Source organism: Alosa sapidissima, chromosome 9, assembly GCF_018492685.1.
Source record: "Alosa sapidissima isolate fAloSap1 chromosome 9, fAloSap1.pri, whole genome shotgun sequence".
Classification (NCBI taxonomy): Eukaryota; Metazoa; Chordata; class Actinopteri; order Clupeiformes; family Clupeidae; genus Alosa; species Alosa sapidissima.
The window spans coordinates 33,549,620-33,576,985 of NC_055965.1; the positions used below are offsets into that span (position 1 = coordinate 33,549,620).

The window sequence follows — 27,366 nt, forward strand, 5'->3', positions numbered from 1 at the left end:
GTGGACACAGTTTCTGCAGGCAGTGCATCAGCAGCTACTGGGAGCAGCCTGGACTACCAGGAGACCAAGTCTGTCCCCAGTGTGGAAAGACATGCAGAACCCAACCTCCTCTACAGCCTCCTCTAGATGAACACACAGATATGAGCACACAGGGTGAACACACAGGCCTGATCAACAGCAGAAGACATCTGCACACTGAACATACACCAGGCAGAAAGAGGGAACTAGGTGAGTATACATTTGGGACATTTTGGCTTTTTAGAGAGATTAATACTTTATTCATCCCTGGGTTAAATTTTACACATCCAGTAGTTTATACAATCATAACACAACAAACATACATACACACATACAGTATATCTCACATACATACAAATCACTCACAGAAATGTCAAAATTAAAGAGCGATTGAAGAGATTACAAAGGTCTGGTATGGACTGACCCTGTAATGTATTGACCATGTTAAGGGGCTATGGTTGAGTGTGTGCAATGGTGCTAGTGCAAAAGTGAACAGTGCAGGGATTAAACAGTGCATTTTAAACTTTGTATTGATTTAATAGTTTTCTGAGAAGTAATGTTATCAAACTGAACAATTGTAATTTTCAAATGTTGTCATTTGTAAACAGATGAGGACCTGAGGAGAGTTATAAAGAATCACAAAGTCAGTCTGAAGAGGAGGTTTGAGAACATATCTGAAGGCATCATCAAACCAGGAGCTGAGATTCTCCTCAATAAGATCTACACAGAGCTCTACATCACAGAGGGAGAGAGTGAAGGGGTGAATAAGGAGCATGAGGTTTGGCAGGTAGAGTCAGCATCCAGATCTCAATCCACAGAAGACACACCAATCAACTGCAATGACATCTTCAAGCCCTTACCTGGACAGGAGAAGCACATCAGAACTGTGATGACCAAAGGTGTTGCTGGAATTGGAAAAACGGTCTCAGTGCAAAAGTTCATTCTTGATTGGACAGATGGGGTAGCCAATCAAGATATAGATTTTATGCTCCCCCTTTCTTTCCGTGAGCTTAATTTAGTTAGGGGTGATCAGTACAGTCTTCACAGGCTCCTGCTGGACTTCCACCCTGAGCTGAAGGAGCTGAATGATGGTGAGGGATACAAAGACTGTCAGGTTGTGTTCATCTTTGATGGTTTGGATGAGAGTCGGTTGACTCTGAATCTGGAACAAAACAGTAAGTTGTCTGATGTGAAACAAACATCATCAGTGAATCTTCTGATGACGAGCCTCATTCAGGGTACTCTGCTTCCCTCTGCACTCATCTGGATAACCTCACGACCAGCAGCAGCCAGTCAGATTCCAGCTCAGTACATCAACCAGGTAACAGAAGTACGAGGATTCAATGACCCACAGAAGGAAGAATACTTCAGGAAGAGAATCGGTGATGATAGTCAGGCCAACAGAATCATCTCTCACATTAAAGCATCCAGGAGTCTCCACATCATGTGCCACATTCCAGTCTTCTGTTGGATTGCAGCCACTGTACTTGAGCAGATTATGAAAAAGAAAAACATTAAAGACATTCCCAAAACGCTGACAGAGATGTTCATACAATTCTTGCTTATCCAGACCACCAGGAAGGATCAGAAATATCAGAGTGAAACTAAAGCAAATCAAGCGAAAGTTCTGGAATCTCAGAGAGAGATTTTACTGAAGCTGGCAGAACTGGCTTTCAGGAGTTTGGACAATGGAAATCTGATGTTTTATGAAGAAGACCTGCAAGAGTGTGGCATTGATGTCAGTGAAGCCTCAGTGTACTCTGGCATGTGTACTGAGATCTTCAAGACAGAATCTGTGTTTCACCAGAAGAAGGTCTACTGCTTTGTGCATCTCAGTGTCCAGGAGTTTCTGGCAGCTTTGTATGTGTTTCACTCTTATGTGACTGAGAACCTTGCGGCACTGACATCCCTTATCAGTGACGAACACAGACAGAGAGATGATCCCAACCCCTCGATTTTATCATCTCTTCAAGCAGTGCTGGGCTTACAATCACAGGATCATCTACATGTGCTGCTCAAGAGTGCAGTGGATGAGGCTTTGAAGAGCAGCAATGGACACTTGGATCTCTTCCTTCGCTTCCTTATGGGCATCTCTCTGGAGAGCAATCAGAGACTTTTAAAAGGTCTACTGAACCAAACATACAGCACCTCAAAGAGTATTAAAGAAACATGTCAATATATGAAGGAGCTGAACAGAAAAGATCTCTCTCCTGAACGATGCATCAATCTTTTCCACTGCTTATTTGAAATGAATGATCATTCTATGCACAATGAAATTCAGACATACTTGTCATCACCAAAGAACATCAAACAGAAGTTGTCTCCTGCCCACTGTTCAGCACTGGCCCACATGCTTCTGATGTCTGAGGATGTGCTGGAAGAGTTTGACCTGAAGAAATACAACACATCAGATGAGGGACGCAGGAGACTGATCCCAGCTGTGAGGTGCTGCAGAAAGGCATGGTGAGTTTCTGATGGAGAGACTATAGAGATTACATATAATGTTGTCACTGCTGTTTACTACTGATCTAGTCCTATTAAACATTTAATGATGCCTAAAGGTGAAATAGTCTTGATTTGAGGAAGAGGGGAATTAACAACATTCCATATTCACTACAGGATTGTGGTTGATAACTTGGCAGAGAAATTACACATACATTAATATATTGCTTTTATTTAAATAAGTCCACTAACATTACTGTCAAGCCGAATTTTGTAGGTGTGTGTGTGTGTGTGTGTGTGTGTGTGTGCACATAGTGCATGCTCACACGCATTTGAGTGATATTACAGGGTAATAATAGCCTAGAAATCTAGACGCGCCCCTAGCGGCAGCGAATTACATTTGCTGCCAGGGCTAGTCTAGCAACTCTCCGTTGGCTTGTGAGCTCCAGAAATCGAAACTTAATCAGGCCAATGAAATCGTGTATAGAGTCGTTAGGTGGGCTTAACATAATGATGGATGGCAGAGTTGCAACGGTTTGGCTTGAATTCCCTGCTACTTGAAAACAAATAAGATGGATGTTGCTGCTGGCGAACAGTGTGACATGAGTTAAGCTTTTATTAAGTTGGCAAACGTTTGAACTAGCCAACTAGCCCCGCTGGTGGGAAACGCATGGGACTCATAGCGCTGCCGCTGTCCTATTGCGTGCAGAGGGAATTTGAAAGACAACTGATTATCCCGCCCCTCGGACTGAGCACTGCGAACGGTGAGTGTCCAGACCCTACATTTTAATGTGGGTCTGGCTCGTCAGGCTAGGGTAATAATGTCTCTTGACTATGTTGATTTATTGGGGCACTGTTTAAACAGTATATTTTCCATTAATCCATTTCTGTAATATGTCATCTTTTCTCATGTTGTTATGCAGGCTCTTTGAATGCAGACTCTCAGAGAAGTCCTGTGGAATTGTGGGTACTGTTCTACAGTCACCAAACTCCCTGACAGAGCTGGACCTGAATCACAACGACCTGGGGGATTCTGGAGTTCAGCTTCTCTCTAAGGGACTGTCTAGTCCCCACTGCAAACTGCAGACATTAAGGTTGGTGTTAGACATGTCTTTGTAAAGGATTATTATTAGGACTAGTGTGGCACATTATGGTTTGGTTGGTGTTTTTTATGTGTCTGTCCACACTAAGTCCAATTAAAAACAAGTATCTTTACTGTTTAAAAAATGCAAGATGGTGTACACTTGATGTATTTTGATGTTATGAATTGGGAAATTCCATCTTCATTACAGGATTGTGGTTGATGGTGTGCCACAAATAAATTGCTTATATGTATACACTTGTCCTCTTATAACATTACAAATCTTTCAGGTGTGTGTGTGTGTGTGTGTGTGTTTATGTATGTGTATGTGATTTGGCATGGGAATGGTCTGCAAAAGATCACTTGATTGTGTTGATTTATCGGGGCACATTGTATCCCTTACATTTATCCATATCTGCAATATTTTGTCTTTATTTGTGTTGTTATGCAGACTTGCTGAATGCAAACTCTCAGAGAAATCCTGTGGAATTCTGGCTGTTGTTCTACAGTCACCAAACTCCCTGACAGAGCTGGACCTAAGTCACAACGACCTGGGGGATTCTGGAGTTCAGCTTCTCTCTAAGGGACTGTCTAGTCCTAACTGCAAACTGCAGACATTAAGGTTGGTGTTAGATATGTCTTTGTAAAGGATTATTATTAGGACTAGTGTGGCACATTATGGTTTGGTTGGTGTTTTATGTGTCTTAAGGACTGTCCACACCAAGTCCAATTTTTCGGATGAAATTCACACAAAATTAAGCAGGTTAATAAACACAGTTATTCTAATTGGTCTGTACTCACTGAGGACGAAATGAAAATGAAAATAATTTAAAAAAACATTCGAAACTGTCTTGTTTGATGTGAAATTTCGTATGCAATAGAGTTCCTGACCAATTAAATAATGACTTTTTATAGGGTTCCGATGTCAGCGATGTCATAAGTAGAATGACAAGCAGAAAAGGCTGACACAATGTATGATATTGTATTGTATGATATTGTATATGAGATATGTCTCATTAGGCCCTATATGCCAAAGTCACAAAGAATTTACGTTACATCAGACTTTCCCAGGTTTTCAAGAGTGAGAACTCCACCACAGACAGCTTTCCCCACCACCTAACCATCATTTCACACAAGGACGTCGTTAGACCTATTTTGGGGGGGCTGAAGCCACCCTAAGATGATCAAAAGCCCCCTAAAAATATATAGTAATAATATATACGCCCGAATTCACATCCATTACTCTCTGCTGAATAGCTCACAGAGTTAGCCTAGAAATCTAGACGCACCCTAGCGGCGGCAAATTCATTTGCTCAGCCTGTACGTCTAGTATCAAACCATAGGGATTTCTATTGGCTGACGCCGTGGACGTCATCCAATCACAGTGCTCTATTATGTTAGAGTCTTAAGGCGGGCTTAACAGGATAACGAAAGTTGAGCAACACAATGCACTTAAGTCGTTCCTTTCGAAGAAGGATGTATTTGCCGTTTTGCCGACCGGATACGGATATGGTCGTAGCGCTGGCCTATTGCATGCCTAGGCAGTTTGAAAGACAATTCTCTGCCCGCCCCTTGGATTAAGTGAGGTGAATGGTTCGATTCCAGACTATACATTTCAATGATATAGGATGGCCCGCCAGGCTATCACAGAGTACTTATCTCACATAAATCAAGATGTCAAACAAAAGAGCGGAACCGGAGCTTTCCATTGATATTAGCGGCTAGGTCCTGTGAAAAACGGTTCACGTGAAAATTAACGTTGGGCATACATGACATTTCATCATATTTGCATTCACAGCACACAGCACTTCGTCCTTCTCCACCCATTACTGTCGGTGGTATACAGTATCTCACAAACTCAACGCATGGTAAATCATATAGGCTATCAGAATAAACAGCAGACCTTACCGAACACGACAATATGAAGCATTCTATTGTACAGTAGCCGTTCCCGTTCCTGAGTTTTGAAATTGCCGCAAATTTCTACATGGTATCCAACTTTGGGCTGAAATTCTAATGTAGCCTAATAGCAGTCCAAGCAACTGTGCTTTTGAATAGATATTTCTACCAGCATGCTTCAGGTGACATGAATGCAACAATCATGAAACACAAAGTATTTTCTCTTGACATAAAGGCTGACATAATATATATGCATGCATGATCATCATATTTTCCCAGATATGGGTAGCCTGTTGTCTTGAAAACAATATAGCCTAGCATAATAGATATCGGTAGCCTGTTGTCTTGAAAACGATATAGCCTAGCATAATAGATATGGGTAGCCTGTTGTCTTGAAAACGATATAGCCTAGCATAATAGATATGGGTAGCCTGTTGTCTTGAAAACGATATAGCCTAGCATAATAGAGGGCCCTTACAATGACCAAAGACCTTAGTAGTACAATTACACTGAAAATACTAAGGAAGGACTTAGTATACTGAAAGGACTAATTTGATATTTTACAGTGGGTACCAGGCCCGGAGTGGGTAATCGGGAGAATTTCCGGTGGGCCGCTTCACTTTTGGGCCGGTCGAAGGAAAAATATTGACATTTGCCACGTTAATCTATCTTCTCTTAAAGTTTGCTACACACGTTCGCATTCTATGCCTAACACCGCAGCCTCTGCATGGGTTGTTCTCCCCTCCCAAGAGTTAATTGGTTGGGTCCATATAGCCCGTCTTTTCTAAAATGTTTAGATACCAGCCGGGATGGCCCTACCGTAGTGATAAGCGTCAGGGAGGATGGATGGTAGAAAGAGGCCTTGAGGGACTGAAAAGGCCAGGTAAAAAAGACGAAAAATATTGGAGGAAAATGCTGCCAAATATGCCAAGCTTCCAGATTTTTTTTGAAGAAGACAGACATAAGTGGCAACTGGTAAAGAGAGATAGCCATGATTATAGCGGCGTAATTATTGGGATAATGGGCTATGGACGTTGTAGCATTGGCAACCTATTCGCAAGCAACATATTAAATTAATTAAAATATTAGCCTTTTTGTATCATCCAATATGGCGATTCATAGACTTTGCAAATAGTATGCAAATATTGATTACAAAACTCAAGCTTGATCTGTATGCAGTAGTCTAGGCCTAAAAACAAAAGTAGCCTCTGAGCAGCAGATCAGCCAGTCCCCCGCTGAAAATGATCAGCCCGAAATTAACTATGACTACAGGGACAAGTAGAAAGGATATAATAGTGTTAACCATATGAATTAAAGTTATTTTATGGAAGAAAGAACTGTATATGACTGCAGTAGCTACATGATCAACCTATATGCCTTGTTTGCTCAGAAGTGGGTGTAGTAAAGGAGCAAATCACCAAACAACAACATGATAGCTGACCCATGCAGAAAAAAACATGTAAACAATAGTTCAATATGCCTCTTAGTGGAATTTTGGGATACATTTCAAATGCTTTATTTCTTCCTTCCTGTTTTTGTTATCAACATTATCAACCTATCCTTGTGGAATAGTGGAATATTGGTAGCCTACTAATAAAAACTACAGGATAGTAAGAGCTGAAATGTTGCTTTATTTATCTAATTTCCACCACCACTAAAAAAGTGGGCCGGTCTTGGGCGTGAAACTCCCGGGCTGAAAAGTGGCCCCACTCCGACCCTGGTGGGTACTATTAATTGAAATCCCTAATCCCTAACTTCACAACAGTTCATGAAATGTGGGGTGATGACAGCAACCCCCCTGCCACTGGCAAGATAGGCGTACAATATCAGTCCCCGCACACTGTTGTTATAATTAGCAATATAATCAGCATGGTGACATGGTGTCCCTGTTAATATAAATTCATTGAAGCCCTTTTAAGGTGTGATAATTTTTCGGCGGGCTCTACAGAATGGAATCTTACTGCAACAATGAACAGAGAACTTCTCGATGCACATGATGTGCATGAAAAGAAAAATTATGTTTATCCACAGAAATGGAATGTGCATCATGTTAGTTTAGAATAGGCTATTTAGGTATTTGAACCCAGGATGCAGTGCAGCCTGCCATAATTGAATAGGCTATGCTGATGTAACCTGCGTTGTGTTGAACCTGCGCGATTCAGCCCTGCACACGCCCGGACTCAAACCCGCGAACAGCAGCACCTCGGATCGGCGAGGCGAGCGCGCTAACAATTGAGACAATAGCCAGCGGCACTGAGGCGTCGGGGAGTGAGGTTTACCAACGTTCCACAAGCACAGCTAAGCTAGCTGGCATCCGTTACACTGACAAGTGCTGCAGATCAGTCTCTGATAGCCTAGAAATCTAGACGCACCCTAGCGGCGGCAAATTAATTTGCTCACCCTGTACGTCTAGTATCAAACCATAGGGATTTCTATTGGCTGACGCCGTGGACGTCATCCAATCACAGCGCTCTATTTTGTTAGAGAGTCTTAAGGCGGGCTTAACAAGATAACAACAGTCCTGCGACGGTGAACAACAAGGAAGGTGGCTATGGCGAAGAAGAGCGGTTGTTTGAATCGGCGTTGGCGTCAACTTTGGAGGAGTTGGACTTGTGCTTTTCTTTGAAAGTTGAGCAACACAATGCATTTAAGTCATTCCTTTCGAAGAAGGATGTATTTGCCGTTTTGCCGACCAGATACGGATATGGTCGTAGCGCTGGCCTATTGCATGCCTAGGCAGTTTGAAAGACAATTCTCTGCCCGCCCCTTGGATTAAGCGAGGTGAATGATTCGATTCCAGACTATACAATGGTATAGGATGGCCCGCCAGGCTAAGTCTCTGAGGCTATGCCCTCAGCTTCTTAGCAGACTTTTAACATATGATAGCCTGTGCATGTGTTATGTAACTGGAGTTGATTTATGTTTTATGTAATGGGATAAATATTATTCATGTATGGATTTCTATGCAACGTCACAAAAACATGCGTGCGCAACAATGCTCTCAGTCTCCATGAAAAGAATAAAATGAGTTTCTGTGCTGAAAACTGCACCAATTCGAAATCACGATGGTTAGATTGTTCAATATGTTCAATATCCCTAACGGAATTATCATTGAGACAACAGGGGTATACAAAAAAATCTGATTGTAGCTTACAGCAGCCGACTATTTAGGTTAAGTTTATAACGTTGTGGACGGCCACCATGCGTCTTCTGCCCCACGGCTGCGCGCGCATCTAGTTTTGTTGGTAAACGGGAAACCCGTGGGGTTTGGGTGACGTCGCACTCGCAGTCGCTGCCTAGCAACCGGGACAGTTGGAAAACAGAGAAGACATGAAGCTACACGGTTTTGACAGTGGGATGAAAAAGTTACTGAAAAGGCTACAAGCTGTCATAACAGTTCAGTCTACTGTAGTAAAGTTAGGTCGTACAGTCACTGAGGTCGATAGTCACGTATTATTTTCAGTATGAGTCTGTTGAGTCGACATTGCGGAGGTTAGCAGTACATAGTAGCTGGATGTGGCAGTTGTTTGAGGGAAGACGTTAACAGAGACGGTTGATAAAGCTAACTATAGAATCTTTGACGTTAACGTTAGTCATTTGGTGACTGAAGCGGTAAGTGCTAGTGCTAACTAGATCAGCAAGAGAGTATTAACACTTTCCGGTACAAACGTCTTGGGAGCTGTTTACTGTCGATCGGGAAGGACAGAGAAGAGGGAGTCTGCCATAGTGAGACTAAGTTAACGTTAACATTACAACTTGGTGGACGTTGGAAAAGCCTCGAGTGGAAACCGTTAGCCTGGAAGCTCACCGCACGCGCAGCCAACCTTCCCAACTCAACAGCGATTCTCAGGGCAACGGTCACCTCGCGTCATCCCTGCCCACCAGTGACCAGTCTCCGCTGCTGGTCCTGCTAAGTGTGTGTTGTGTTTGTGTGTCGCCTAAAAGGTACTGTAGCTTACGGTTTGTTTTACACATGATTAGCGACCTAGTGGAACAGACTATACCTAACAAGTAGACTAGTTAACACGGAGGATTTTTCTTGAAAGACACTCGTTTGAACAGCCATCACGATCGGAAAGCCTGTTGGTCTCCATGGACTGAACTAATACATTGATGGACTTTTGTCACAGCAAAGGGTGTGTGTGTGTCTGTGCGTGCGTGTGTGTATGGATGGGATGGATGAGTGACCAGACCTGATGGGCTAACCCCCCCCCCCTCCTCTTTCTTTCTCTCTCAGACTCAGCAAGTGTGGTGTGTCAGATGAAGGTTATGTTTGTCTGTCTCTGGCTCTAATGATAAACCCCTCCTGTGTGAAGGAGCTGTACGTGAACAACAATCATTCTGGAGGATCAGCACAGAAGCTGTTATCTGCTACACTGGAGGATCCTCACCGCAAAGTTGAAACACTTCAGTATGTAGTATGTCTAGAGAACTAGAAACATCAAGATGTAGTCTGGATTTATTTATTTATTTATTTTTGTGTTTATTTATTTAAACATACTTACATTTACATACATGAGGATACATAGAATTGCATCCCTATTGTGTAATCTCCACACAGAACAGAACATTTGATTTACAGACTTGAGCAAAAAACTCTTTATTCAAAAACTCTTGAATAACAAAATACATTTCCTACTGTAGTGTCTCCATACAGAACAACAGTACATTTGATTGGCAGATACCATAATCAAGGAAAAGCGGGAAACCCAGGAATAAATGTACTTCTAATGTAATTCTAGTGTTGTTTACAAGTAGGCTACAGTATGTGTCCTGTTACTGTTACTGCAGAAGGACTCTGTAGTCCTCACTACAGGCAACAAATGAATCATGAATCAATCAATAATCAGCTAATCTAAATGCAGCATCAACTGTTTACACTGGTACCATTTTCTGTGCATTTCACTACATTTAGTCGATTTGATTCAAAGTAACCTTGCATAGTGATATGTTGAGTTCTGTCATAATTCTGTCAAATGTTGTTGCAGATTTGCTGACTGTAAACTCACAGATAAATCCTGTGAGATTGTTGCTTCAGTTCTACAATCAGCAAACTCCCTACTACAGCTGGACTTGAGTGACAATGACCTGGGGGATTCTGGAGTTCAGCTTCTCTCAAAAGGACTGTCCAGTTTTAACTGCAAAATACACACATTAAGGTGGGTATACATTTTATTATCATCTTAGATTTCCTGATTAGGGAGAAAAACCATGACAATATAACATCAATTGGGCAGAACCAAAAAGTAGCATTGAACATGCTGAACCTTATTGCTTATGCTTAGAGTTTCAAAATCTGTTTCTGGATTGGTCTAGTCCGTGACCCATTATGTTACAATAAAGTAATATGGCACGAGTGAGAGTGGCATCGGTAGCAGATATCACCATGGCTGTTATTTGCAATTAGGCACGAGGCCAGAGGCCAAGTACAGTGTGTTTTACATGGTGCCTGCACATTTATTTAGAGCACTGGAGCAGTTCTGTAGTCTATTGATATGTTCTATCATTTTTAGAACTATTAATAATAATGCCTATTCTTAAAGTCCACTGGCCAACAATGTCATTTAGGTGCTGAATAGATATAGTGCTGATAGGAAGTTTTTTCAGTTCCATTTTGACAACTGTAAAAACAAATGTGTCTAAGGAGGAGTGTGTACTAATTCAATAGATATCTCCTCCACACTTCGCATCACAGTCATCATATTTAATTTACTAGAGTCTCTCTCTCTCTCTCTCTCTCTCTCTCTCTCTCTCTCTCTCTCTCTCAGGCTCTCTGATTGTCTCATCTCAGAGAAGGGTTGTGGTTTTCTTGCTTCAGCTCTGTCTTCAAACCCCTCCCATTTAAAACTGCTTGATCTCAGCTACAATTATCCTGGAGAATCAGGACTGAAGTTGTTATCTGCTAGACTGGAGGATCCTGTCTGTAAACTGGAGATACTGAAGTATGTTCAGAAAGAACCCCCATTGTTGCACATTTAAACATTCAGCACGTTTTCATGCCAGGAATAAACCGTTTTGAATCAGTCTATTGCCCAAATTCCGTTTATGTCAATATTCCGTTTAACCTGTTTACAAGCAAGTAGAATGTCACATTTTGAGCATATTGCTGATTACATAGCAATCGACATTATTCCAAATAAGTCAGTGACGCAGCCTAATAGGCTCTCAACGTCCTGACGTAAATTTCCACTGGTGGAATTCCCTCTTTTGGCTGCATAATACAACGGCTTCAGGGTCTTCCACCTATATTTCACTTGTTCAAGCGTACATCGATAGCCATCCTCATCAAGTTTTTAACAAAACCTTTTAAAAACGTTGCTATTACGAAATTTTCTCCCGTCAATGAACTCCATGACGTGCATGATTGCAAGACATAAGTTTGTCTACTCGTCTTTCCAAAAGTGTGTGCGTTGTTTTGCCATGATTAGGAAAGTGCCAGAGAGACAATTGGTTCATGTTATCCTAATTCTGTGGGAATTGAGCATGCGCAGGCCTACAACACTCTTCCTTCTGGGAGCATATTCCGTTTAAAGTGTTCTCATGACCCAATATTCCGTTTAAAACAGGCATATGCTTTGGTTTATTAATAAACTGAATATGGCCTTTTTCGGTTTATTTCAATCAGAATAAGGTGTTTACAAGACACGCGCATATTCGGTTTATTCCCAATAAACTGATTTGAAACCGTTTATTTGCTGCATGGAACCGTGCTGATTGTCTCTATTTTGGAGACCATAATTATTTCTTCATACCGAGCGTACCGTCCTTTTTTCAAATGTGTATTATATTAGCTGCTTTACACTGAAGTATATTTATCTCTTTGATGCAACATGCAATAGTGCAAATATTTAGAGGTAGAGTGCATTAAAATTCGCAGGCGTAGCCAAATGTTAAGGAAACTTTGCAAACAGTTTTCTGTTTGTGTGTAACTGTTCCCACCACCATATTGACCATAAACATTCATGACTGTTTACCGAATCTGAACGCCTCTCAGATTCCAGGCTGCAAGATTAACAGAAAGACTTGCTTGTGTTGCTGGTGGTCCCTGATCATGCATTAAATAATGGAGTTTCACTGTTGGAAAGTGCATTTGTTATTCAGAGGTAGTCCTCTGGTTGCTCACTAACTCTATCTAAGTACAGGATAGACAGTGTTGGGGCTTTTTACTTCATGATTGTCTCCTTCTGAGAACTAGAGGGGTCTTGAGGCGTCACCTTGGGACAAGTGGGAGCATTTGTATGCGTGCATGCAAACATATATGTATAATTTATATACGGCGGCAGACTTTTCTGTGGGATAATAAATCACCTTACATTTCACAGGTGGCACAAATAGAAAATCAGCAGTGTTGACATCTGTCAAATGGTACATGTTTCTGACATTTTGCTTTTCTTACAGAACTGACCATGCTTCTCTAAGCAAAGCACGACCACGTTTGCTGAGATGTAAGTTCTTTTTTATTATTATTATTATTGTTTATTCACTATTTGTGATCATTCACATTCACATGTTTTAGCATGGTATGCTTGAATGTGTGTATGGGTGTCTAATAGCAATGTGTGTGTGTGTGTGTGTGTGTGTGTGTGTGTGTGTGTGTGTGTGTGTGTGTGTGTGTGTGCGCCTGTGTGTGTGCCTGTGTGTGAGTTGGTAGATTGAGTAGGGGTGTGTGTGTGTGTGTGTTGGTATATTGAGTAAGAGTGTGTGTGTATGTCTAAGTGTGTGCCTGTGTGTGAGTTGATAGATTTAGTAGGTGTGTGTGTGTTTGTGTGTGAGTTGGTAGATTGAGTAAGAGTGTGTGTGTGTGTGTGTCTTGGTAGATTGGGTAGGAGTGTGTGTGTGTGTGTGTTGGTAGATTGAGTAGGAGTGTGTGTGTGTGTGTGTGTTGGTAGATTGAGTAAGAGTGTGTGTGTGTCTTGGTAGATTGGGTAGGAGTCTGTGTGTGCCTGTGTGTGAGTTGGTAGATTGTGTAAGTGTGTGTGCGTGTGTGTGTGTGTGTGTGTGTGTGTGTGTGTTGGTAGATTGAGTAGGTGTGTGTGTTGGTAAATTGGTGTGTGTGTGTGTGTTAGTAAATTTAATAGGAGTGTGTGTGTGTGTGTGTGTTGGTAGATTGAGTAGGAGTGTGTGTGTGTGTTGGTAGATTGATTTGGTTTGTGTGTGTGGTATGTGTGTGTTGGTAGATTGAGTAAGTGTGTGTGCGTGCGTGCGTGCGTGCGTGTGTGTGTGTGTGTGTGTGTGTGTGTGTGTGTGTGTGTGTGTGTGTGTTGGTAGATTGAGTAGGTGTGTGTGTTGGTAAAATGGTGTGTGTGTGTGTGTTAGTAAATTTAATAGGAGTGTGTGTGTGTGTGTGTGTGTTGGTAGATTGAGTAGGAGTGTGTGTGTGTTGGTAGATTGAGTAGGTGTGTTGGTAGATTGAGTAGGAGTGTGTGTGTGTGTGTGTGTGTGTGTGTGTGTGTGTACCTGTGTGTGTATGTCTATGTGTGTGCCTGTGTGTGAGTTGGTACATTGAGTAGGAGTGTGTGTTTGTGTTGGTAGATTGAGTAAGAGTGTGTGTGTGTGTGTGTTGGTAGATTGAGTAGGTGTGTGAGTTGGTAGATTGAGTAGGTGTGTGTGTGTGTGGGTAGATTGAGTAGGAGTGTGTGTTCCCATTCCACCCACTCCTCTTGTCTGCATATGTGTGTGTGTTCCCCATATTCTGATGAGGATGTTCTCGCCGTATGTGTGTGTGTGTGTGTGTGTGTGTGTGTGTTGTTAAGGTGTGTGGGCGTGTGTTTGTACTGACATACTGTGTGTCTGTGTGTGTGTGTGTTTGTTTGTTTGTTTGTTTGTTTGTTTGTTTGTTTGTTTGTGTTGACATGGTGTGTGTGTTCTCATGTTCTCTCCTCTCTTGTCTGCAGATGTCTGTGATCTCACACTGGACCCAAACACAGCAAACAGAAATCTCTCTCTCTCTGAGGGGAACAGAAAGGTGACACATGTGAAGAAGCAGCAGCCGTATCCTGAACACCCAGAGAGATTTGACTCCACATACTATCCTCAGGTGTTGTGTAGAGAGGGTCTGACTGGACGCTGCTACTGGGAGGCTGAGTGGAGTGTTGGTGGTGGAGCTGCTATATCTGTGGCCTATAAAAGCATCGAGAGGAAAGGGGGCAGTGATGACGTCATAATGGGACAGAATGCCAAGTCCTGGAGTCTGGAGTGCTCTGGTCACAGTTACTCTGTCCTGCACAATAATAAACACACTATCATACCTGCCCCCTCCTCCCGCTCCAGAACAGTAGGAGTTTACCTGGACTGGCCGGCCGGCACTCTGTCCTTCTACAGCGTGTCCACTGACACACTCACCCACCTGCACACGTTCCACTCCACATTCACTGAGCCCCTCTATCCAGGGTTTGGGGTTTATTATTATGGCTCCTCAGTGTCCCTGCGCAAGATCACATGAGCTCGTCCTCCAACAGGTACATCCACCCTTTTCTCTCTCTCTCTCTCTCTCTCTCTCTCTCTCTCTCTCTCTCTCTCCCTCTCTCTTTCTCTCTTTCTCTACTCTCAGTCTCTACTCCCCCTTCCTTCTCTATCTCCCTCTCTCTGTCTCTCATTCTACTCCCTTGGGCTGATCCATTTTCAGATTTGTGTGTGTGTGTGTGTGTGTGGTTTCTATGACACTGTAATGTAATACAGGCTTGTAGGCACAAGAAGCTCTTTTACAAACAACTTTAGTAAGAGGGCATTACATTATTTTTATTTTTTTTCTTTTGAAGTTGTATGTGTATGTGTGTGTGTGTGTGGTTTGTTTAACACTGTCTCTCTATTTATCTCTCTTTATTCTCTCTACCAGTCTCTAATCCCTTCTTTCCTCCCTCTCTCTCCTCCAACAGGTACATCCACCTTCCTCTCTCTCTCTCTCTCTCCCTCTGAAGTGTGTGTGTGTGTGTGTGTGTGTGTGTGTGTGGTTTGTTTAACACTGTTTTCTATTTAACAAACTGCCAAAATTCAGACTTAAATTCATCAAGTCAAGACACTCCAACATTCCACAGTAACCACGTAACCGTAGCAACATCCATTGTGATGCTTGTTCTGTGGCCCTGGCAGTTGAGCAGGGCTTGTTGCTATGGCAATAGTTCCAGCTTTGGCCCATAGACTGTATAAAGAACTGCAGGAACTCCAGTCACACACACTCCTGTTCATACACATGTGTAATGCTGAGATGCTGTTTAGATATTGATATGTATATTCAGTTATATAATTACTGTTCTGGTGAAACTAAACAAATGCTGATATTGCTTTCTTTATATTATGCTCTTCTCCTGAAAATGAATGTGTGGATTATGAGAATGTTTTCAACAACAACAATATGATGTATTCTGTTCTCCGTAAAGTTTAGTTATTTGCTGAATTTCTTTGAAAAAGTTATTTGCTGATCTGAGGTGTCAGTGGTTCTATACAGTATGTGTTGACATAGCAAAAAAAAATGCTTGTTTTTCTGACTTAAAATATGTAAATAAAATGTGTTTCTGACTTTTAAATGTCTGAATAAAGATTCTGAAAGGAGATGTGATGAACCTGTTGTCAGTTGATTTGTTTCATTGTTTTCTATGCTATAACAAAACAGAATATATGTGATTTTTTATTTTGTGTTGTTTTGTTTCTTTTCTTCAAACTTCCTTTTTCCGTAGTTGGACATTTCATGCATTGACCACCAAGATCATCTCTCTATTCAGTGCAACACTGTACCAGATTAGTGTATTGCAGTAGTATAATAACTAGGGCTGTCAAAATAGCACATTAACTTTGATTAATTAATTACAGAAATATTAAGGTATTAAAGAAAATAAAGCTGCTTAATCACATTTCGTGGTGACATTTGACACAGTGCAGTTTGGCTATAGTGATTGAAGGACGCAGACGAGAAAGCTGCTTTGAATTAAAAGTTTAGCCTACGTTTTAAAAAGAACGCCCAGACTAATCCTGTTGACAGGAGCATCAATCTACTATTTCTGCAGTAAGGAATTCCCGTTGCCTACCATGGGAGTTCGTCAAGTCTGAAATATCACCAGAGCATGTTTAATAGGTAGCCTGGCTCTGGTATCACCTCAATGCAAAGCAATCTGGAGGTAGGCCTACAAGTTAGCACACCTCTTGATGATAATAATGCTAGCCGCCAGCCTTGTTAAAGTTACTTTGCTAACGTAGCCTATTGTTTGCTTAGCCTGTAGGCCTACCCTACGACTGACTAACTAACTAACCGACAAACTCTCTTACTAAAGACTACATTTGTTGCACACTTGAAACAAAATGTCTTCAAAAGTATGTTGAAGGTGGTTACATTTATTTCCATTCCAATAACTTCACATTGCATTTCGATTCACACTTGTAGGCTATGCTGCATTTTTTTTCTCGTTTTCTTAGAGCCCTGCGTTTTCTTATCTTTGACTGCCACCTACTGGATAGAAAAGGAAACAACCTAATAATTACGTGAACAAAAATCTACAACATTACATTTAGCAGAAACAACATGTTTGAATGGCCATAAAAGGATAAATCATGGGGGGTATACCACACATTACCTTGGTGTTAGGGTAGCTTACTCTGCACATGCCATTGACAGTGATTTGTAGCTTCAGTCATTTGCATTTCCCCTTTGCAACCTACCCGCACCTTACGCTCCACTGATGCCCACCTCCTATCCACCCCCACTGCACATCTATTATTATTATTATCTAGTATTTGCATCATACTAAACATCTGACACCAGGAACTACTGATGCCTGAGCCAAAGGGAAAATGATCATAAAAGAGAGAAGTTGAACTTTAAAGTTTATAAAGATGGTTTGGCTCTTCATTGATTCACTCATCTGACAAAAATTGTTTTAAAGATATGTTCATAGCAAAAATGGATGCATGTGATTGATTTAGATTAATTAATCACAGAGTTTGTGGGAGTGGAAGGGAGTTCCAGAGTTTGGGGCCAGCCACGCTAAAAGCCCTGTCACCCATGGAATGGAGATGTGCAGTGGGGTGGATAGGAGGTGGGCATCAGTGGAGCGTAAGGTGCGGGTAGGTTGCTAAGGGGTCAGGAGGCTTGAAAGATAAGAGGGTGCAAGATTATGTTGGGCTTTGAGTGTATTTGATGTGAGAGTCAAAAGGAAAGGGTAGAATCAATTGTGACACTAAGGTGTTTTGACTTCGTAGAGGTGGTGAAGTAGCCAGTGATGGATAACCGGATGCCACCCACCCAAACCTCTTTTCAGTCGACTCCCATCTGGCAGGCGATACAGGAGCCTGTGCTCCCGCACCAGCAGGCTCAGGTACAGCTTCTTTCCAGAGGCTGTAGCACTGCTGAACAAAACTTCACCTCCTGTCTAGCATTTGCACTTTAGCTGTTACTAGTTTACCTGTTTACTTTTTACTACTGCACTGTTTACCTGTTTACATTGACTGTATTGCACTGCTTACCTGTTTACATTACTCCTACACTGTTTCACCTATGACTTTGCACGGCCAACAGCACTATACATTATATTTTACATGTGTGTGTGTGTGTGTGTGTACTGTATATATATACGTATATACATAGTACGCATGGAGTACTTTATATATAAACAAACTGAGACAACCCATTGAAAGAGCAGAACATACACTTTCAAATGATACCTTGGTTATACATGTAATCCGAGGTAAAGGCTACATAAATAAACAACACAAACAACACACCATTATATAGTAGCCTAATTTTAAACATGTTTAACTAATAAGCTATGATATCTATACAATACAATTAGCAATAATGGGGCTAATAAGTGTCATAGGTAGTTTAGGTTACATATCATGCCAACATTATAAACGTATTTATATAGAAGCAGATCTTAACATTGTGAACCACATGGCTCAGTTTTCAGAAACTGCCACATCAGAGAATGGAGTAGCATCAGACCTCATCCTCCTCTGTGTGCTTATACACAGCAGTTCAAAATAAAAAGCAAACCATGTTTAGCCATTTTGACTGAAAGGTCATCTTATTCTGTTTTATTATATTAGGCTCTAATTAGGATAAGAGGCACATATCAAATGTCTCCTTCATGTAGAGAGAGATGATGGAGAAGATGTGATTGAGGATGATGGAGGTGAAGAGAGCAGGGGGTACGGCTGCTCTGAGCACAGTGAGGACATGACACAAGAGCAAATAGGCAGAGCAATGCACAACAGCTTTTGCCAGAGGATCCAGGACCATGGGCAGATAAATTAGCAAATGACCAGAGAGACACCAGAGTACGCATGGAGTCATGTCATGTAGCTTAAACGTAACCTTAGCAACCACAGTAGAGTAGGCTAGAGCATGCTGGGAAATTATCAGAGAGACACCACAGTACGCATGGAGTCATGTCATGTAGCTTAGACGTAACCTTAGCAACCACAGTAGAGTAGGCTAGAGCATGCTGGGAAATGATCAGAGAGACACCACAGTACGCATGGAGTCATGTCATGTAGCTTAAACGTAACCTTAGCAACCACAGTAGAGTAGGCTAGAGCATGCTGGGAAATGATCAGAGAGACACCACAGTACGCATGGAGTCATGTCATGTAGCTTAAACGTAACCTTAGCAACCACAGTAGAGTAGGCTAAAGCATGACCCTCTGAATGCATGCTGAGCTTCGTGAAATTCCGTTCCGTCCATGGGGTAGCCAGACAAGAAGTTCATGTATACTATGTTAGTAAATACTTGCCGGCAGAGGGAAGTTGAAATGTAACATATTTTGTACATATAGTTTCTCCAAATCCGGCAGTTAGTAGTTACTTTTATCCTATACGATTCTTTGTGAATACCAGCCTAGAACTCATTTATTGTCATTTCAGTTCAAAATCCACAAGTTCAGAGATGGCAGAAGTAGAGAGTTCCTGCACTTTCCCATGTGTGACATCATGGGTCTGGAAGTAGGGGATTCTGAAGGGGCGCATCCTGATGACCTCATCAACATTTTAAAAGGTCAAATAAAAGATGGCCATAAGGTAATAATAAAAACACACAGACACACTACTACTACTACTTTTACTTCATGTCAGTGTGAAGCACGGGAACACTTTAGAGCTGTTCTTCTTGCTGTAGTTTAATCCTAGGAGCCCCTGTTCAGACACAGAGCCAGACTTCATCAGCAACCCCAGTCTGAGGGATGGAACTCATTGGCTTCTAAGTGTCATTCCAGCAGACCAGTGTGCAGCAGGATGGTTCCTTTGAGAAGATGAGGCCCATCAGAAAACAGGCCAGTGAGATGGGTAAGTGATGATCAACATGTTCACACTAATATCACTAGTACTTATGGCTCTCCCATCCAAGCACTAACCAAGCAGACATCTGCTAGACATCAAGAGTTCAAGCTTCAGCCACCCATACTGGGGTCCACATGCCAAAGGGTTTGAGTCCTGATCCCACCCCATCTCTCTCTCTCTCTCTCTCTCTCTCTCTCTCTCTCTCTCTCTCTCTCTCTCTCTCTCTCTCTCTCTCTCTCTCTCTCTCTCTCTCTCTCTCTCTCTCTCTCTCTCTCTCTCTCACTCACTCTCTTCACGCTCCTATCAGACTCAAGGCCTAAAAAGACCCCCAAACATCAAGTCAGAACAAAGACTAAGTAAAGGTCATGATCAAGGAAAATGTCTTCCTGCAGGAATCCCTCAGCTTACTGTACAATGCTACCAAAAGTGGATCAGGCCCAGAGGTCAAGAAGGACATCAGAGTGATCTACAGGAGCAAGAAGATCAAGGAGAAGGTACGTTTCCATCAGAACATCTGCCTGTGCACAATATATACACACAAGATATATGTATAGGATACAGTCATCATGTCTTCTCTTCTCTCCTCTCCTCTCCTCTTCTCTTCTCTTCTCTGGGTAAACATCTCTTCAGATGCAGGAGTGCAGTAACAGACTGGGAGTTCCCTTTAATGAGTTTGTTCAATGGAGACACATTCTCTCTCAGTCACATACACACTTAGACACACAACTGGATCTGGTTGTACAAAACCCATTGCTTAGACGTGGCTCAACATGCAGTGCCACATATGGTATGGCCATTCCTCTATAGTGTGTGTGTGTGCGTGTGTGTGTGTGCGTGTGTGTGTGTGTGTGTGTGCGTGCGCGTGTATATGTGTGTGTGAGAGAGTCATAGATAGGGAGGGAGAGAGTGTGCATGTATGTGAGAGAAAGACAGAGAGAGAGAGAGGGAGTGTGTGTGTGTGTGTGTGCGCGCGTGTGTGTGCGCGTGTGTGTGTGTGTGTGTGCGTGTACGTGTGTGTGTGTGTGCGTGTGCGTGTGCGTGTGCGCGTGTGTGTGTGTGTACACTTTGTTGAACTCTGCACTGAATTGTCCTTTACTGAGCCCCTGATGTCCATAAGTAACAGGCACCTCATTCTTCATGGATTTTCTTTTCAATTTGTCGGTGTCGGTGCCGATGCTTTCACGTTTACAGGTGGGCCACACCAGGCACGTAACTTAAGCGTTCCATTCACGTTGTGTCTGCAACAATTAGCTTCCACTGTAATCAATGGAACTTACTACACCAGGGGCCGTATTCACAAAGCATTTTATCTTCAATTAAAAGAGTTTTCTCTTTTAAAGTTATTCACAAAGCCTATCAGACCTACTCTTAGTAAGGAAAAGTGACAACTCCTAAGATAACAGACGAACTCTGTTGCTATGGTTGATGTCATTACTTATGCACGAGCTTGATTGAAGTAACCACCTTGATTGGCTGATGATTATAATGTGGGAATGATTCCAAAAACCTCCCCTACGATGATAAGTGACAGGTCTGAGAATGTGTGCACTACACAAGTAGTGCTGAGGACAGAAGCTGATGAATAAATAAATAAATAAATAGCCTAAAAGAATAAAGAGTAAGGTAAAACAAATAGCCTAATAGCCTATTGACATCAATCCATATGGATGCTTATCTTGCCATCACTTGTCATTTCATTGATGGTGATGCCAAATTGTCCACCATTTTATTATCTGTGGGGAAGTTCCCAGAGAGGCATACGGCAGCCAACATAGCTGCTACAAAGACTTCTGTCATGGAGGAATGGGGGATTCTGGGAAAGGTGACTTGTGACTGATGGTGCTGCAAACATGATGGCATGTGGGACTGTGTTGCCAGTCAGACACAGCATTTGTATTGGCCATGCTTTAAAGCTGGTTGTGAAGAAAGCCATTGACCAGACACCGGGTCTTGAAGAAATCAGGGGCAAGGCCAGGAAGATTGCGGCCTATTTCAGGACCAGCACCGTGGCCAGAGAGCAGAGCGGCTCCTCAGCATCCAGCAGCAGATGGGGATGCCCACTCACAAGCTTGTGCAGGAAGTGGACACACGCTGGAACAGCACCTACCACATGATGTCCAGGCTGCACGAGCAGAGGGAACCAGTCGGTGCTGCAGTGGTGTCACTGTGCACCCATTTGGCGGCTCTGACCTCTGCTGAGTACCAGAGCATGTCTGAATGCCTTGGAGCATTGTCTCCCCTAAAAGAGGCAACGGTGGAGCTGTCAGCAGAAAACACTGTCTCTGGCTCCACAAGTGTTCCCCTTGTGCGAATGCTGAGGCCATAACTTCCACACAGCGGGAGGTGAAGGGTGAGATGGCTAAGCAGCTCTGCAACCATCTCACGCGGCTCATGACTGAAAGGTTGAGTCACTACGAGACAGCCAGTCAACACTCCCTGGCCACTCTCCTGGATCCACGATTCAAAACAATGGGGTTTTGCAATTCAGGGAATTCCCAAAATGCTGTGAGAAGGCTCACGGCCGAATGTTCTCCTTTAAGAGACAGCACTCCACCTGACCCAGAAGCACAAGAGCCTGCTGAATCCTCAGGTATGAATCTATGATCAATATTGCCATGTTTATATTGTATTTTTGTAATGCATTGTTTTGTGTCCCCATTCAGGAACTGGCCTTTGGGATTTGCTGGACCCACATGTTTCAGAGACCAGGAAGGTGAAAAGTGCCACTGCAAATGCCACTGTAGAGGTGCAGCAGTACTTGAGTGAGCCAAACATCCCACGCTCAGAAGACCCACTCCAGTTTTGGGCTCAGCACAAGCACGTCTATCCTCATTTGTATGTGCTGGCCCCAAATATTCTGTGCACACCAGCCTCCTCTGTGCCATGTGAGCGGTTTTATTTCTAAAGCTGTATAAAATAAAAATTTTATAAAATAAAAATGACATTTCATTTCTGTTCCCACAAACTCGTCACCAAGCACTGCTATTGTCCATAATCACCATCACTGACCTGTCCACCATAGCTGACCTGTCCACCAACTGAACTGTCCACCATAACTGACGTGTCCACCATCACTGACCTGTCCATAAGCACCATCAGTGACCTGTCCATGAGCACTGTTATTGTCCACAAGCACCATCACTGACCTGTCCATGAGCACTGTTATTGTCCTTAAGCACCATCACTGACCTGTCCACAAGCACTGTTATTGTCCACAAGCACCATCACTGACCTGTCCATGAGCACTGTTATTGTCCTTAAGCACCATCACTGACCTGTCCACAAGCACTGTTATTGTCCACAAGCACCATCACTGACCTGTCCACAAGCACTGGTATTGTCCTTAAGCACCATCACTGACCTGTCCACGAGCACTGTTATTGTCCTTAAGCACCATCACTGACCTGTCCACCATCACTGACCTGTCCACGAGCACCATCACTGACCTGTCCACCATCACTGACCTGTCCACGAGCACCATCACTGACCTGTCCACAAGCACTGTTATTGTCCACAAGCACCATCACTGACCTGTCCACAAGCACCATCACTGACCTGTCCACAAGCACTGTTATTGTCCACAAGCACCATCACTGACCTGTCCACGAGCACCATCAAAACCTGTGGTTTATGTGAAGCACATTGAAATGCTCATGTGTATTACATTCACTACATGCATTTTCCTTGCCTGTTTGTCTTGATTATTTTGTCTTCTGTTACTGCAGCCTTGTATATTGAGAGTGCCTCTAAGGAAGAGCTGTATACTACAAACGCATGCCAGTAGAGTGTTGAAGAGTGCCTCTAGTGGCACACAGGGAAACGGCAAATGCATGCCAGTGCAGAGAGTGCTGAAGAGTGCCCCTAGTGGCAAACAGGGAAACGGCAAATGCATGCCAGTGCAGAGAGTGCTGAAGAGTGCCTCTAGTGGCAAACAGGGAAACTGCAAATGCAAGTTTGTGAAGAGAACAGTCAGGAGGTCACCTGGTGGCAAACTGTGAGACTGCAACTATGTAAAATGGTAGACACCCATATTGTAATTTAGTGCCCCATCAATATGTAATATTGTAACCCCCATCAATAAGTACTGTATATTGTAACTCTCCACTATAAGTGAGGGTAGCTGTGGTGTATGAAAACATTGAGAGGGAAGTGTGAACAGGAGTGTTTCTGGACTGGCCAGCCGGCACTCTGTCCTTCTACAGCGTCTTCTCGGATCCACTCACCCACCTGCACACGTTCCACTCCACATTCATTGAGCCCCTCTATGTAGGGTGTGAGCTTATTCAGACTCTGTGTCCCTGTGCAAGATCACTTAGTGACCACACGCTGCACAAGCACCAGGGTCCGCGGAAGAGACCAGCTCTCCTGCTGCTGGTCATTCACATAGAATTTATAAATCAGTTGTACATGTAGCATTCTACATTCTGATGCATGAACTAAAAACACATGTTGTTGTCATGGTGACGGTTCTTCATAAGTTGATATGTGTAGAATAGGCCTGCTACATTATGTGCATAATTAAGCATTTATTTGAAATGGGTAGATTTTTAAACTTGAGCTCTGGTAATAATCTCAGCCATGTTTTAGGAAATCTTCATGTTCAAACATAACCAACTAGCTTAAATAATAATAAAACAGCATTTCATTATTTTCAGCTCCAGTTATTTTGTGACTATAGTTTATCTTCCCATCTACAGGTTTAAAATCTATTTTCATATGAGATAATGTCCTGTTTTAAATTGCATTTAATCTTTGTGAAAATATAAGGCTATTATCTACTGCAGGCCTATCGGCAACTAAACACATGATAGCCTAGAAAAATAATGTTATATTATATTGGCGCAGCATGAACTATAAGATTGTCCGAGAGTTTGTAAATTCAATAATTTTACTGGAATCAATTTATAGAAGATACAAGAAATATCCGCAAACTCTCTGTCTGTGCAAAAAAGGTTTTTACTTTGAATCTGCGCAAGCTTTCGGTTGGCAGACCTTCTTCAGGCAGAGTAGATCCTAGCCTATTCTTATTTTTTATAAGCTAGGCTACCTACCAATCCTGGGCCTCGACAGATGAGCGGTGATCTTGCATTTTATTTACTGGTATCAATTTAGCCTACTTTCATTAAAGCTACCATCTAAAATCGCTTTTGACAGGGGGAGGGACTTTTAAGTAGGTCTAACCAAAAGCGAAAGTACATAGTCAGACTCCGCGTCAGTAAGTTTGTCTTGTAGGCTATCGAGATCACACAGTTTGTAGCCTAAGGTAAGAGACTCACTATTTATGTTCATGTCATTCACTTTGTGTTTTCGGTATGTGGAATATTTGGAATAAACTAATTAGAATTTCGTTGCATGAACTTGTCGTCGTTGTTTAAGATTTCCGCCTTTATGGTAGGCAGGCCTTGCCTTAACAAACAAACCACTAGGCTAAATGCGCGCTTGCTAACATTAACATATAAGATTCTGAATAGATTATATGTCTTAATTTAACTACATAGTCGGCTAGCATAATATGACGAGGTAGCCTACTCTTTTGCCAGGTCCAGATTATGGCATCAAGCACAAAATCGTCGTGCGTAACTAGATAGGCTAACCTACAGGTGCTAGCTTGAGACCAGCATATGTTTGCATAGGGACATGTCCATACCAATATTTTGGGGTGACGAAATTGTCCAATACTTTAGCGAAGTCATTCATATTATTTGTTTTATTGTGAAGTCGTTAATTCCGACGCGTCCTCATAAAGTGAAGTACAACCAGTTTAGATGCTGTCATTTGATTGGCTGAAACCTGGAAGTATCAAAACATAAGCATAGGCCTCTTGTCGCGTTAGTGGCAGACACATAGGAGGCATGCTGGTGTGTGGACAATGATCTGTCTGCCAGTAGGATACCCCAAGAAAGGGTAAAACTTCAGATCAGTAGTCATATTCCCTTTGTCCTTTAGCATGCACATGCTGCCCCTTTTTAGTGGATCAGCTAGGCCTAAACACCAAAAGATAAGATGGTTGTAGTAAAAACTATCTGGATGAGTATGTGTATTGTGTTGTGTATGTTAGGGACCTTTAGGGTCAGTGGGGCTTACATGCTTTTAGGGGTCCGACCTCTGACCCCATGGGCCTGGTCTGTGATGACCGCGCACTTAATCCAGACCTGACTGTCATAAAGCCATGCAAACTAGACTACAGTGGCCAAAGACCTTAATCGAGGAATTGACTTTAGCCAATATAGGCCTACACGCTAACATTTCTATTCAATATGTGTCTACAGCTGAATGATCGAGTGCTAAAAAAATAGCGGTTTATGTTTAGCTATAATCTATAGTATGTGGTGACACATGACACAAGACCTAAAGCTGCATTTGTCTCATGTACATTCCTAGAGAGACTCTCCCACTGCTGCTAGGATGAGTGTCTCTCAGGAGAGAGAGGAGGCTGCAGGTCACAGTGAGACACTCAGACCAGAGTCTGCAGCACACAGCTGTGTGCAACAAAGCAGCAAACCAACACACTCTGATGGAGGGTAAGTTAATCCACAGATACAGTACACATCATACACTGCTCCATTCACTCGAAGTTCTGTGATCGATATCAGACGGTATAACAGACCGCTGTAGAGGAAAATGAGTTTTGTGCTTCTAATTCACGTCTTTCATATCACTCCGCAAATACTGGATCTTCATTCAAAAGTGAAAGCAGACGGTTGATCAGCTGTGTTCTAAAGAATGTTTGATTCAAGTTCAGCGTGTGTTGTGAACTATTTGTTTATCAGCAAATGCAACAATGAAATGTTAACAAATATATGTAGGCTAGGCTAAAGAGTCATATCATGGGGAGTTTATTTTTTTCCGTTTTGGCAAGTAGCCGTGTAATAAGCAGGATAATGTATAGAACGCCGGTCATTATCGGGAAATAGGTCCCTTCAGGGCGGAACAAGTCCGGTTTCACCCTGTCGGGACTTATTTCCAGATAATGACCGGCGTTCTATACATTATCCTTACATATCATCTGTAGGTACCATCTATAGGGAAATAGCCTGATCGGCAGACAGCCTGATCTTCTCCTCTAGAATTCTCAACGTGCCCCTTGTTTTAGTGTTTCCGTTTACTTTGAGAAGTTCACCAGGTCCCATTGCAGTGTTTCCCACAGAATTTAATTGTATTTGTGGTGGTAGGTGGTGGTGGTGGGGGGGGGGGGGGGGGGGTCAATAAAATGAATAGCCTATTGTTATACTTGCCTCGATATTGACAAGTAGCTGTAACGTTATAGTGTGCTAACCTCGACAACCCAACAGTATTCTATTCTTCTCAAAGTTTTGATTGGTGAGGGCCAATTCAGGAACCCAACATTGACCTGAGGGCCACCAACGGGGCGGGGGGAGAAAAAGAAGAAAAAAAACTGGAAAAAAATCCCATTTGTAATGATTTTAATGAGCAGGTTGCATCTCTACAGTTTATATGTATAGCATTAAACCCCATTTGTAATGATTTTAATGAGCAGGTTGCATCTCTACAGTTTATATGTATAGCATTAAACCCCATTTGTAATGATTTTAATGAGCAGGTTGCATCTCTACAGTTTATATGTATAGCATTAAACCCCATTTGTAATGATTTTAATGAGCAGGTTGCATCTCTACAGTTTATATGTATAGCATTAAACCCC

At 42.4% G+C, this 27,366-nt stretch overlaps 3 protein-coding genes across 2 annotated transcripts in view; all 3 read left to right on the forward strand.

The window, feature by feature from the left end:
* LOC121718796 (NACHT, LRR and PYD domains-containing protein 3-like) overlaps positions 1-15,999 on the forward strand; it is an 800,724-nt gene extending 784,725 nt beyond the window's left edge. The window contains exons 19-21 of the mRNA XM_042103998.1: positions 14,335-14,909; positions 14,967-15,225; positions 15,358-15,999. Coding sequence (XP_041959932.1) covers positions 14,335-14,882 — 548 coding nt within the window. The 3' untranslated portion in view covers positions 14,883-14,909; positions 14,967-15,225; positions 15,358-15,999. The remainder of the gene's footprint in view (positions 1-14,334; positions 14,910-14,966; positions 15,226-15,357) is intronic.
* Positions 1-27,366, forward strand: part of LOC121718854 (zinc finger protein 665-like) — a 1,212,449-nt gene that overhangs the window by 837,146 nt on the left and 347,937 nt on the right.
* The window catches only part of LOC121718792 (protein NLRC5-like), a 787,595-nt gene that overhangs the window by 686,128 nt on the left and 74,101 nt on the right, over positions 1-27,366 (forward strand). The window lies entirely within an intron of this gene.